We start from the raw sequence: 12500 nt of genomic DNA, 5'->3' as shown, positions 1-12500 counted from the left end.
AACAACAATAAAGAACCATTGGATGCATATCCAAGATACAAAAACGACGAGTGAAGCCTGTAAATGAACAATAAAGAGATTGCTGCTAAAAAGATAAGAACACTATCTAAGAATATAAATCTTTGCAGTCCAAAATAACAATTACTAAGAACTTCAAGGACCGTCGTTACAAATTTATGCTTGCCCAAAAGTAAAAAAAAAACACTACTAGTACACTGCAGCCAGCCAGCCAAGCACATCGGAAGAAGCACTACACCAATCTCTGCTCCACTTTTCCGGCGGAGGGCAGCGAGGGCGGTGGCGGAAAAGATGAGATGAGTAGATTATTCCAATTCGTGAGGCAATGGAAACCCATAATAAAAGAAGGCTTTTCTCAATCCTTCCTCATCGCCAAATTCCTCTGCCTTTTGCACGTCACCAACACCCATGTCTGCACCCCAGTTCTCGTACGCCTCGCCAACCCCCCCAAGGGCCCCAACTTCTTTTTCTTATCATTTTTGTTTTCTTTTTATTATGAAAAACTTCTCATTGTTACTACTATTGCTTTCCAGGTTTATGGTCCAAGCATGCTGCCGACTTTGAATCTAACCGGCGACGTAGTACTAGTAGAACACCTGTCGCAGAAGTTTGGGAAGGTTGGACCCGGGGATGTGGTGGTGGTCCGGTCCCCTGAAAACCCTAGGAAGACTGTTACCAAGCGGATTGTTGCTGTGGAGGGTGAAAGTGTCACTTTCTTAGTGGAACCCGCTCTCAGTGACCGAAGCCACACCGTTGTGGTATATTTTTGCTGCTTTTAGAGCTATGTATCTTTTATTTCGAACTTTTTAAGATGAATTTGGATTAAATTGAGCTTCAATTGCAATTCTGGTGTGTTTTTAAGTTTGATTGCTCGTATGTGTGATGCTGAGGCATGGTTCTTTGGTCTTCTTCAGTTTCTTTAGTCATAAAAAATCCGTTCTTGATGATTGAATCACTTTATGAAGCCTCCTATACATTTTGTTCATTAGCAAACTGTTGTATTTTTATCTGCTTTCTTTTTGTCGAAAAGTTGTATAAAGCCTACTGTACACTTTTATGCTGAACTACTGAGAAAAGATGGAAGGCTTAAAGCAAATGCAAATTGATTGAGATTGATGCTTTTCAGTATTTAGGATTTATGTGCCATTCATGTGCTATTACAGATTGATTCTTTTGTAGAGTTGCATTAGTCTATGTTCCGCTTTTGTTTATATATTGATTCTTGAGTTTTTGATCAACTAAGAATCTGGTTTTGTAATATGTGGGCAGTGTCTTGAAACTATTATCTGAGGTGTCTATCTTTTTTCCTGTAAAGACATTCCCGATTATGCTGTTATTGTTTGGTTGTACAGGTTCCAAGGGGGCATGTGTGGATTCAGGGGGATAATATTTATTCATCAAGGGATTCAAGGCAGTTTGGCCCAGTCCCTTATGGTCTTATTCTAGGCAAAGCATTCTGGAGAGTAAGTACTGCACTTTTTAGTCTTGCTGTTAACTGTCCACTTTTGGCCAGCGATGTTTGCACTTGATTATTGCAGGTTTTTTATGGTATTTAATTTTTGTCGAGGTAATTGTAATTTACCAGATCTATCCATATTCTTTCTATTTCCTGTTTTCTGGTGAACATAAGAGGCTTTATACCCTTGGAATGTTAATTACTTTTGTTTCCTAAGAATTCAGAAAGATATGCCATCTCAACTAAAAAGCAGAAAGAAGAATGTTAAGGAGATAGAAATTTCTCTAGTTATTAGAACTGCAGGAGTATTCCAGTAGACAAAACACTAAACTAACTCACATATCTAGATCCTTGTCTCATGCTCTACATAACTCTTCTATGTAGAACCTTGTTTCTGTCAATCGAATTACATACTTAGTATGAGCATCCCAATCACTCCCTTTCCTTGGAGTGAATGATGGCCTTGAAGTGATACTTCAATCATTACTTTTGGTTGTCTTTTCTTTTTTTTGTTCCCCCACTATGGGCTTGTTTGTTCACTTCAGTTTTCAAATGTTGGCTAATCCTGATAAATTTCACCTCTAGGTATGGCCACCTGATGCCTTTGGGAGCTTGTCACAAGAATAAGAGCAATCACGATGTTTGTTGGTTTTGGCCATTTTCCTCCCTCAAGGAAGAAGAACACAGATATTGCTGTTGATGCTCCCAGAAAAGCATTTTATTTTTGGACAAGGGCTTCCATCATCAACTGATGAGAAAGTATTTGAGCATTTTAGTGTAGGCCATTGTTGGCATTTTTGTGCTACTACTACAAAGGAATGATTCATTCTCTGTAAACTGATGAGCAATTTGATTATACAGCCAAAGACGAAAAGGCCCTACACGAATTAGTTTCTTCCCTTCATTTTTTTTTCCTATTTAATTGGCTTTCAAATTGTAATGACGAACAAGGTTCTTTTGTTGTTCATTTTAGAGTTAATTTCATTGAAGATCGGTGGTTAGGCTCGAAATCATTGAATGAGTAGATTGCTGATTGGTGGCTCAAAGCTGACTATAGCATGAAACAGGTGGGATGGAGTTGCATGGCCTTTCATACCTTACTTTCTGATGATAATTGTTCTTATTCTACTGCTGGAATAAAGGATGACAAAAGCCGTGTACAGGAGACATATTAAAGGTTTTCTTTTTCAAAAAAATAAATAGAATTTAAACTCATTAATAGTATGAAAACTTGGTAAAGGGAAAATGGCAAGCAACAAAGAGTACCAAGTTTTGTCTTTTGATTGCGAGGGATAGTTCTAAAATGTAGAGATCAATCTATGGTAACTAGTGTCAAGTAAAAAGGTCTAGAATTTATAAATCTTAATGGTCTTTGTTTTAAGCCCTTCCCTTCTTCTTTTCCTCTCTTTTTTGCTAAAAATTGTTGAGGGGAAAAAAATTTAAGTCAAAGGGTTATACAAATGAATTGTTGCTATAAATAACATGCAATGTTATGATGAACTAACTTATTTGTTTGATTTGGGAGGAGGAATGGATTGAGTGGTTTGAGGGTGGAAGCCTAGAAATTCTGGTCAAAGTTAATTGTGGGCTTCAATCAAAATTTGGCTCTAATAGTTTTATTACAAAACAGAGGGAAAAAAAAAAGTCATCATAATTTTATTATTAAAGGTCTCTTGGATTGAAAATTGAAAATGATCCCAATAACATTGGGTTCCAAAAAGTAAAAAAAAATAAAAATAAAACAAAAGAGAGAGAGAGAGAGAAGAAAAAGGAAATGAGCTGGGCCGCCCAAATAAGTTGGGCCACCAGAGCCTTAGATGAAAACGGCGTAATTGAGAATTCCAACGATCCGCCCCGCTCCGCTCCTGTATATAATCACAGCCCTGACAGCAAATTAGGGCTTTCATTATCTAAAGATTGCCTTTTGAGAGAACCGAGCGTGCTTTTGTGTAGCCGGTGCCGCTTTGAGTTCCGTTGCGGGCATACACCAAATATTCTCAGAGCCCTTTCTTCATCTCTTTAGCAATTCCCATGAATTTCTACTGCAGGAAAGGTCTCACAATTATTTATTTATTTATTCAAACAGTTTGTTCTTTTTCTCCTTCATACTAAGAAATTTTGGTGGGAAATTTTTTTTTGGGGTGGGGGTGGTGGTGGTTGGCGGCCGTTCCAATGGGATCTCGCGGAGGAAAGTAACGAAATTCCAATGTGCGGGAGCTCAATTTCACCCGGCCTAGATTAATTGATATATATGTGTATAAGTGGCGGGCAGCCTCAAGGATTATGCACGGTTTTCTCTCGTGTATTTATTCAGGGAAACTGCCCTACATTTTTTTCTTCATATTTTCCTTCCCTCGTCTGATTAATTTTTTCCCTTTTTTTTTGGTTTATTTTGTAGATAGTGTATATTTTCCATTTTGGGTTTTTTTTTATTTGAGTAGAAATCATTTGGCCCTTCACCCTCAATACCCTTTTCCATTCTACTCATAGTAGCTTCGGTGTGGCAAGTACCCCCGTGGGGACTTGGATTTGATTGGGTAGCGACTGAGGGTATAAGACATTGAGGATCTTGGAGCAAAAATTTGTCCAAAGAGTATTCGGAGATAATCCCAGTTGCTTTCGAGTTTTATGCTAACTGCCAGACATAAATACCCAATTAAGAACATTAATGCTAATGTTACTACTATTCAAGAGCTCCAGTTGTAAATTCAGCAAGTTTTCATGCTAATCTTCTCAAGAATCTTGAAGGGCTAACACATGATGTCCTAAATCTTGACTTGAACAGTTAATGCAAATACTAATTCTGTATCTATCTTACTTTGAATTATTGGAGCTCCACACCGAGTTTGAAGAGTTAGCTGAGGAAAAGGGGCATGTGCATGAGATGGGAGATATCTCAAATGAGAAATTTTGAAGAATCAGTGCAATTGCCTCCTTTGCTTACATCATTGCAAAGTTCTGGCCAATGCGAATGCGAGGGCCCAAGCCAAATGGGAGGAACGAGTTTGGCGGCTTCTTGGCAGCATTGGCCACTCTCTCCGGGTTGAAATCTTTTGCATCTTATCCCCAGAGTTCAGGATCATTATGAACCTGCATTGCATTTCTGATCAGCTCCACACCTGGTCCTGGGGGCAGAGTTACTTCGCCTACCTTTGTCTCCTCCTAGATTGAGCGGAGTATCCACAGTGCTGGTGGATACAGCCTCAGAACTTCATTCAAGATCATGGTTACCTAAAACAAATGATGGAAGTTTTTCACACAAAATAAGTAATAATATGCATAGAAGAGAGGAGATAAAAATTGAGTTTCAAAAAAGAAAGCTTGATCAAAGGAATTAAGCCCTCAAAATCTGATTTGTTGGTATTCCCAAAGACACGAAAAACTTCCTGTCGAGCTCGTTCTTGCCAATTTTGGTGGATGGCCAACATAATCATTCATAGTCCACACAAGCACATTCGAGGTTGTCTCCTGTCCAGCAAACTAGAATAATTTGCAGTCCTCAATCACTTGGTCATCAGTCAGTCCAGCATTCTCTTTGTTCCCTTTTTCTTGAATTGCTTTGGTTTTGGATTCCATCATTATGCCTAACAAGTCCTCAGCCTTTTCCCCAACTCTCATTCTCTTCGCGCTTGAACTCATCACATCCCTCAATATAGCTCGGGTTTCAAGATCTATTTCCTTCAGTCTCCATACCATTTCGCCATGTTGTTCAATTGCCTCTCTAGCTTCTTTGGTTGAAACCATATGTTGTTCAACATCTTCCATGCCCAAATCAGACGTATCACCAAGGAAATGGTGACCAAAGAAATTGAGTTAACTTCTAACATTAACTTCATTGTTTATAAATGGGGCTACAGGGCAAGCAGCCTATTTAAAGACAGAGAAAAAAAAATGTAATATTTCAGATTGAACATTTTTAATTCAGTGCAAGAAGTTTCTTTAATGGGAATAATTTTCTTTTTCTTTTTCTTTTCCATGAGAGAGATGGAGTTTTAACCACAAATGGATCCAAATGAGGTTTTTCATGTCATGCTTAGGAAAAGAACAATAAAAGTTCTTGTCTTTTATGAAGTCTCCCAAACCAATAGAAGTAATTACATGTATACTAATTATAGTTTTCATGTGTTTTGATTTTTCACACGTAAAATAAAAGTAACATACAACAAATGTCTTGATTGCAGCATGAAGAAAGCGCCCCAACTAAGACTTAAAACACAGAACAGAGAAATTGATATCCCTATATTTTGTGTAATATCATGTGAGCTCCAAACCGGGGTTGAAGAGTTAAACGAATCTGAGGTCCATGCAGATAAGATGGGGAAAGCTCAAATGAGAAACGTTGAAGAATCATTGCCACTGCCATTTTTGCTTCAATCATTGCGAGATTCTGGCCAATGCATATGCGAGGACCCAAACCAAATGGGACATAGGAATTGGGTTTCTTTACAGCCTTTGCAACTCCCTGAGAGAACCTTTCAGGATTGAATTCTTTAGCATCATCTCCCCAGAGCTCAGTATCATGATGAACGAACATTATATGCAAAAGAAGTTCCACACCCGGTGGCAGAGTTACATCTCCCAGCTTTGTAGTCTCGTAAGTTTTCCGGGATACCATTGACACCGGTGGATATAGTCTCAGAACCTCGTTCAGTATCATTGTTACCTGCAACCGCAGTGACATAACATTGCTAATTAATGCCCATATATTAGTTTATATTCTTTCACAGGCCAAACATTGGCTGAGCTCCGATTTTATTCCACTCAACTTTGAGCTTTATAATCACAATAAGGATAAGTATGTCATAACTAGGGTGTCAATTGAACTCCATAAGTCGGATTTTGACAAACCCAAACTCAGCTCAAAAAATAAATGAAATTTTCGGCCTCTCAAGCTTTTAGACTTGAGTCTAGGTTTGAAGGCCTAATCTCAACTTACCATTTAATATGAGTTTTGGACTCATATCGGGTCGGCTCAAGTTCATAATTAACTACATAAATATATATAATATATTAATATTTTTAAATTATTATAAATTATATCTATTACTTAATATGCAATTATATAAACCATATATATAATTTTACTTATAGATGGGTTGAGCCTTAATTGGACTTAAATCTAGTGAGACCTAACCTCAGTTCACATATAATGCGGGCCTATTATTTAGCCCCAAATTTTAACTTAAGGCTCAACAGACTTATTTACGGGCTAAACAGGTTGAGTTTGAACTAATCCTATCTATTGACAACTCTAGTCGTAACAAATTAAGGCGCTTGATATAAATACTTCATCTGGGATATTAAAATGATAAAACAAGAGTTATACATTCTTCTCATCAAAATTCTCTTTTGCCATCTACTTTTATGTCTACAAAATGATTATTTATTGACTTGAATATCGGAGTGACTCCAGAGTTTGACCTCACTCCATCCTTTGTTTTTCTTTTCTGTGTAAAGTTTTAGATGATAGTTCGACCTTTAAGTACTGGCCCTTACGATGTTCGCTAGTCAAAACAGCACTTCAGTGTCAGTCTAATTTTTAAGTTCAATGACAATTCTTAAGAACTGGAAACAATTCAAACGTATAGAAAATATGGGACTTACAACTTTCAGGTGATTCAATCCCTCAAAATCTGGTTTATTATTCCCAAAGACTTGAAAAACCTCTTCTCGCGCGCGTTCTTGCCAATTTCGGTGGGTGGCCAACATAACCATAGTCCATGCGAGCAAATTGGATGTTGTCTCTTGGCCAGCAAAGTAGAATAACTTGCACTCCTCGATCACTTGATCAATAGTGATTCCAGCATCTTTTTTGTTACCACTTTCTTGAATTTCCTTGATATTGGATTCCAGGAGCATACCTAGTAAGTCTTCAGTCTTCATTTCCCCTTCTTTCAGTTTCTTCTCCCTTTTGCTTATCAGGTCCTTCACTATAGCTCGGATTTCACGGTTTATTTCTTTCATTTTCCTGTTGGATTTTGTTGGCAGAAATCTACCAAGCACAAATCATTGATGTAGATGGTGACATTCAGATAAAAATGTACTTCTAGAACAAGAAAACAATGCTCTTTCTCTTGGCTATTGAACTATGGCTGCTTTCGTGAAAAATTGCCACTATATCTAGCATCTTAGGAAGAAATCAAAATGTTACCTCCATCCAGGAATGTAACTTGACTGCGAATTTTCCAAAATGAGTTGAATTTGTTCCTTTTGGAGTTGGAAGATGCGTCTTCCTTCTTCATAGCTACTTCCAAATGCTGTTCGAGAAATTACATCAGCTGATAAATATGCTAGATAAGGCAGCACATTTATTTCACTTGATCCTGTTGGCGAGATTAACGTCTCCCATTTACTCACAATCTCCGAACAACTCAGATAGATTGCTGGCAACATGTTCTGCAAGCATATTACACAGACACACACACACAAAGAGGAAAATTGAGCATGGAAGTTTTGGAGTATAAGCATATCAAAAACAAAATTGTGGGCATGGCCACAATTCCGAAGTAGCTAATTTAATGATTGTGCAAATGTCTTTGATTCGCTCTACGTCAATACTGTGTACCTAACTTTAAATGATGAAAATTAGACCAGGGACTACAGTCCGTTTTAAAGCCTAAATCGATATTTCAAGTTCAAATTGCAATCTAAATTCTGTGTTGTACTGTATACGAAGTTCGCTTGCAAAAGTTTGAAAATAACACATGGCATGAGATATATATCATCTTCCTATCAGGTACTTGAGTATGCAGTCGTTGCTCATGAATTCATTAGATGCATTTAACCAACTTAAAGAGAAAAAAACAGAAAGGGCAAACTACGATGGCATGATAGAGAAGGCTTTACAGACGCTCCAACAGATCACGAACGAAACAAAGCTAAGGGGAAGTATAAGTATCAGAAATCTACTTACAGGTTCAATTGTTGCATTTTAAACTGGAGGGTTCTAATAAAAGATTATTCAAAATTCATAGGGTCCAATCACTTATTCTTTTTCCTTGAATCAAAATTTCATTATTTCTTACCTTAAGCTTGTGAAGATTGAAAGCGGGATTCAGTATCTTTCTAAGTTTTGCCCATCGTTCGCCCTCTTCAAATGCAAGCCCATCAACAAGCAACTTCAACAAGAAATTTCCTTTGGGCTTGTGAAAAGTGTTGTAATTGATGAGAATGTCTCTTATCATATCAGGATCCATTATATTCAGCCTTGGAATTGGTCCAATCCATACAAAAGATTTCTTTCCTGCAAATTGTAATTACATATTTGCCTTACTTAATGCATAGGATTTGAGAATACTTAATTTTCTTTTTTACTTCTCTTTTACCAAAGGAAAAAAAAAATGTCTACATGTATTTCGACTAACTTACCATACTTTTGGATGATATGATGATCGAAAGGCACAGCATAGGAGGAGATATCATCGTGGAGGTTGATTTCTTTGGACTGTGTTTCCAATGTTGAGCTTTTCATATCTTTGAGATCCCCATGCCACAGCCGATAAGGATTACCCTTCAGACCTTGCCGTCTCAAGTGCCACTCTAGCTTTTTTGGTTGGAAAAATAACCAGCTTGCAATCTTCCATGCCCATGTTACTATTATCAGCAAAGCAAGAGTCACCAGAATATTGGAGTTGAATTCCACCATTTCCAAGAAATGCAGAAATAGAGAAATGATAGATAGAGAACTTGAAAGCAAGAAGACTACTTATAAAAGAGCAATTCAAGAACCCTTTTTTTTTTGGTCATTTACAACTTGGCGAGAAAAAGGAATTGTAATTTTTTCACATTGCAGTTACTCCAGAAAGTACACATATGGGAAATAATCTTATACATCTAGAAGCAATATCATTGTTTGTGTTTGGTAATTTAATGCGGGTAAGTATGGGTAATTAATCTGTGCATAATCATAACCAAATTCTCGTAATGAAAGGGGAAGGGAAGGAGAGATAAGATTGGGTCATTAGTAATCAGAATATTGTGAAATCTATAATATGGTTTTGGTGATTATGGGTCCAAATTACAATATCGTGACATTTAAAACTGAGTGAGAAAAAGGAAATAGAAGGTTCTTGTCAGTTTCTAATTTTTTCACATTTTTTTGAATGAACTTTTCACATCTGGGTCAATTGTGTTCAGCACTTCGGATGGTCATCCCAACTGAAAAGATTTGTTTCCTGCAATCAAGGCAAATGTCAATTTGACTGAAATAGATAAGAAAGGATGGCATTTGTTCTAGTATATGCTTTGAGAGTATACTTTCCAACTTTCTCACCCTTAGTTTGTAATTTTTGGAAACAGGAGATATTCATTATAGAACTTGTAAAATAGAAAATTTTGCAATATTTGGTAAATACGCCTTCTGATCACAATTTTTTATTAAAAAAATTATTTTAACTCACATTTTCATCTCACGTGTATTTTCATTTAAAAAAGTGATATAATATTATTTTAAAAAAGCACTTTAAAAAAGCTTTTCCAAGCAAAACCATTTTCACTTTAGATAAGTCATGACTTTGTTTTTCTGTTTCTCCGAACTATGCAACAATTACATTCCGTTATTGCGTCTTCACTCAATCTGAATTCATTCTCACTCTCTTCCAGTTGTTCCAAATTAATGTTTTTATGGCCCTTCCCTATCAGAATAAGATAAGATGTATAAAAGTAGAAAGCTTACCTGGATAAACATAAGGGATAATTTCAGAAACCTCCTCTAAAATTTTTGACAATTACACATAAGTATCCTCCAATATTAAAAATTACACTGCCCTCCTCTTTCATTCTGATGTGACCAAATGTCAACTTCAACAGCAATAAAGTGACAGAAATACCCTCACAATATCAGTCTCTAAAATATTAGATATGTGGAAAAAATATAAGTCTTCCAAGTAATATTCTTGATATGCAATTTGGCGCCATTTCACTTCCAATATATAATGCTTCTGGCGCCATCCAAACTGCCTTATTGCTTCTAAAGTGCAAAAGAAATAGCTATAGAGAAAGGAGAGGATATAGTAGCAAAGCTGGTAAAAATCCTTCATTTCATGAAGAATAAGTCAGAATAGTGGCATATCTGCAACATATGAGCTTGATAGAAAGCTGTTGAGGTAAAAGATCACAATTTTGTTGGATTTATTGTACCTATTTTCAAGTAATAGACACTAATAATGGATGTTAATGATCTATATGCTTGTTATAGTGGCATATAATCTGTTATTAATATTACAAGATGAAGATATGGCTGTGAGACTGCTTCAAAAGTTAGGCAGTAGAAAGGGATTGTGGTTTTAAGGTCAGATCATGTCTACATTGATGTTTTTGATGCTAAATCTGTGACTAATAATGCATGCATGTGGTGTATTTGATGAATTTTTGAGCAACGGATGTTCATATAGCTTAATGATTTATAGAGGGAGAATTGTATTGTAATGAGTTTTACTTGATAATCAATATGATGTTTCTTGTTTTTGCCTAAAATATAGAAGTTTGGTTACTTAATAGAGTTTTAGTTAAAAGTATTTGTTCATCTCATTTAGTAGATAAATAGCTTGTACTAGTTATGTAGAGTTTGTTAAGTAATAAAGGATGGTAATAGAAGAATGAAAGACAAGTTGAGGTTGTTCTGGAATAATAAAGCTATCTGATGTGAGCAAATGAAAAGAAAAAATCTATGATGGATTATGGAGTTTTTTGTATTTTGAAAGCTGCTCTTAGGTGTTATTATATGACAAAGAAGATTTTACTACATTATTTAGATTTTGATGTTAGTAAGTAACAACTATGATACTAATGATTAATTTGGGTAAAATAGGATGTCACCTGTGGTTGCACATGACATTGTAGTTCACTACAATAGAAAAAGAATCAGGATTTCCAATGTAGATCCTGATAGGTATTCTTAAATAGAACTGCTGAATGATGTTTGTGAGAAAACACTTCATGAATTACCTGAAAATATTAATTATTTGCTACATATGAGATGTGGAATTCCAAGAAGTGCTGCAACAATGGACGTTAACACTAACAAGGCGGTCATGGAAATGTTTAAGGCGCATGAAAATAATCAATTTGTTTGTGGACCACATGGATGTAATTCCATTTAATATGCCTGAGGTGAACAATAATAACAACTTTGGTGGTGGGCAACAGAATCTAGGAATTGAGGATACTGCTAGAAATGCTGAACCTAATTTACAAAATATTGAAAAGGATGATGAAGTGTTCATTTCAAGTGATGATGATTCTTGGTTGTTTGAAGCAAACAATGACAAAGAGGACAGCTTAAGCAATGGTAGTGAGGCACATGAATCATCTGATACAAGTGATATTGCCTTCTCAAATTATAAGGACAATCATGAAGGTGATGTCATTTTGAATTCCGAATCTAAGGATGAAATTGATCCAAATAGGGCAGCTTTAAGAGCAAAAATATTCACCTATAATCTGAGAGAGGATATTGAATTTGAGAAGGATATGTTATTCACCAATGTTGATGCTTTTAGGGCTGCTTTGAAGGATTATGTAATCCAAAAATGTTTTCCCATAGTAAGACTAAAAAATGAAAAGAACAAGCGTACTGCTAAGTGTGCTATTGAAGGCTGTCCATGGAAAATCCATGCTTCTCCTGTTGGTGAAACAATTTCTTTTCAAATTAAGTCTTACATACCTCAGCACACTTGTGTTATGAACAATAGGAATGCGGCGGTTACATCTAATTGGATTGCTAAGAAACTGATTCCACTTCTAGGTATCCATCCTCAAATGAATACAGAAAGTGTCTATGCTGATATTGTATCAAAATATGGTGTGTATCCTAACAAGATGCAGATTTGGAGGGCTTAGACAAGGGCACTGGAAGAGATACAGGGTACACACTATGAGTCATATGCAAAATTGCCCAAGTATGCTGAGATTTTAAGGAAAAGTAACCTTCAATGCATCTGCAAAATTCATTTTGATAGGCCAAGCGAAGTCTCTTGGTGGAACCAAGATTTCTGAGAATTTTTATTAGTTTCAAAGCACAAAAAGA

General features: G+C 36.2%; 3 protein-coding genes across 3 annotated transcripts; 1 reads left to right on the top strand and 2 right to left on the bottom strand.

Moving 5' to 3' along the window:
• Positions 1–204: 204 nt before the first annotated feature.
• Positions 205–2484, top strand: LOC113689746 (mitochondrial ATP-independent inner membrane protease subunit 1a). The gene is made up of 4 exons (XM_027207507.2): positions 205–446; positions 552–776; positions 1371–1481; positions 2060–2484. Exons 1-4 carry the CDS (start codon positions 315–317, stop codon positions 2099–2101), a joined length of 510 nt encoding a protein of 169 aa, XP_027063308.2. The 5' UTR covers positions 205–314; the 3' UTR covers positions 2102–2484.
• Positions 2485–4414: 1930 nt separating this feature from the next.
• LOC140007101 (cytochrome P450 CYP72A616-like) lies at positions 4415–5239 on the bottom strand. Its single transcript, XM_072049814.1, has 3 exons — positions 4956–5239; positions 4625–4683; positions 4415–4533 (listed from the first exon to the last, which is right to left on the bottom strand). The coding sequence occupies exons 1-3, from the start codon at positions 5237–5239 to the stop codon at positions 4415–4417; spliced, it is 462 nt and encodes a 153-aa protein (XP_071905915.1).
• A 437-nt stretch (positions 5240–5676) lies between these two features.
• On the bottom strand, positions 5677–9096 carry LOC113687622 (cytochrome P450 CYP72A219). Its single transcript, XM_027205191.2, has 5 exons — positions 8843–9096; positions 8500–8717; positions 7626–7870; positions 7079–7466; positions 5677–6137 (listed from the first exon to the last, which is right to left on the bottom strand). Exons 1-5 carry the CDS (start codon positions 8943–8945, stop codon positions 5712–5714), a joined length of 1380 nt encoding a protein of 459 aa, XP_027060992.2. The 5' UTR covers positions 8946–9096; the 3' UTR covers positions 5677–5711.
• Between the last annotated feature and the right edge of the window lie 3404 nt (positions 9097–12500).

Source organism: Coffea arabica, chromosome 5e (assembly GCF_036785885.1).
Source record: "Coffea arabica cultivar ET-39 chromosome 5e, Coffea Arabica ET-39 HiFi, whole genome shotgun sequence".
Lineage (NCBI taxonomy): Eukaryota > Viridiplantae > Streptophyta > Magnoliopsida > Gentianales > Rubiaceae > Coffea > Coffea arabica.
The sequence above is the reverse complement of the archived record's forward strand: the minus strand, read 5'-3'. Positions and strand labels throughout refer to the sequence as shown.

Coding starts and splice junctions, on each gene's coding strand:
- LOC113689746 (XM_027207507.2), top strand. CDS start 315: ATGAGTAGATTATTCCAATTCGTGAGGCAATGGAAACCCATAATAAAA. Junction 777..1,370: donor ACCGAAGCCACACCGTTGTG/GTATATTTTTGC, acceptor TTGGTTGTACAG/GTTCCAAGGGGGCATGTGTG. Junction 1,482..2,059: donor TAGGCAAAGCATTCTGGAGA/GTAAGTACTGCA, acceptor TTTCACCTCTAG/GTATGGCCACCTGATGCCTT.
- LOC113687622 (XM_027205191.2), bottom strand. CDS start 8,945: ATGAAAAGCTCAACATTGGAAACACAGTCCAAAGAAATCAACCTCCAC. Junction 8,718..8,842: donor TCATATCATCCAAAAGTATG/GTAAGTTAGTCG, acceptor TACAATTTGCAG/GAAAGAAATCTTTTGTATGG. Junction 7,467..7,625: donor AGTTACATTCCTGGATGGAG/GTAACATTTTGA, acceptor TGTGCTTGGTAG/ATTTCTGCCAACAAAATCCA.
- LOC140007101 (XM_072049814.1), bottom strand. CDS start 5,239: ATGGAAGATGTTGAACAACATATGGTTTCAACCAAAGAAGCTAGAGAG. Junction 4,684..4,955: donor GAGGACTGCAAATTATTCTA/GTTTGCTGGACA, acceptor TCTTGAATGAAG/TTCTGAGGCTGTATCCACCA. Junction 4,534..4,624: donor CAATCTAGGAGGAGACAAAG/GTAGGCGAAGTA, acceptor TCTGGGGATAAG/ATGCAAAAGATTTCAACCCG.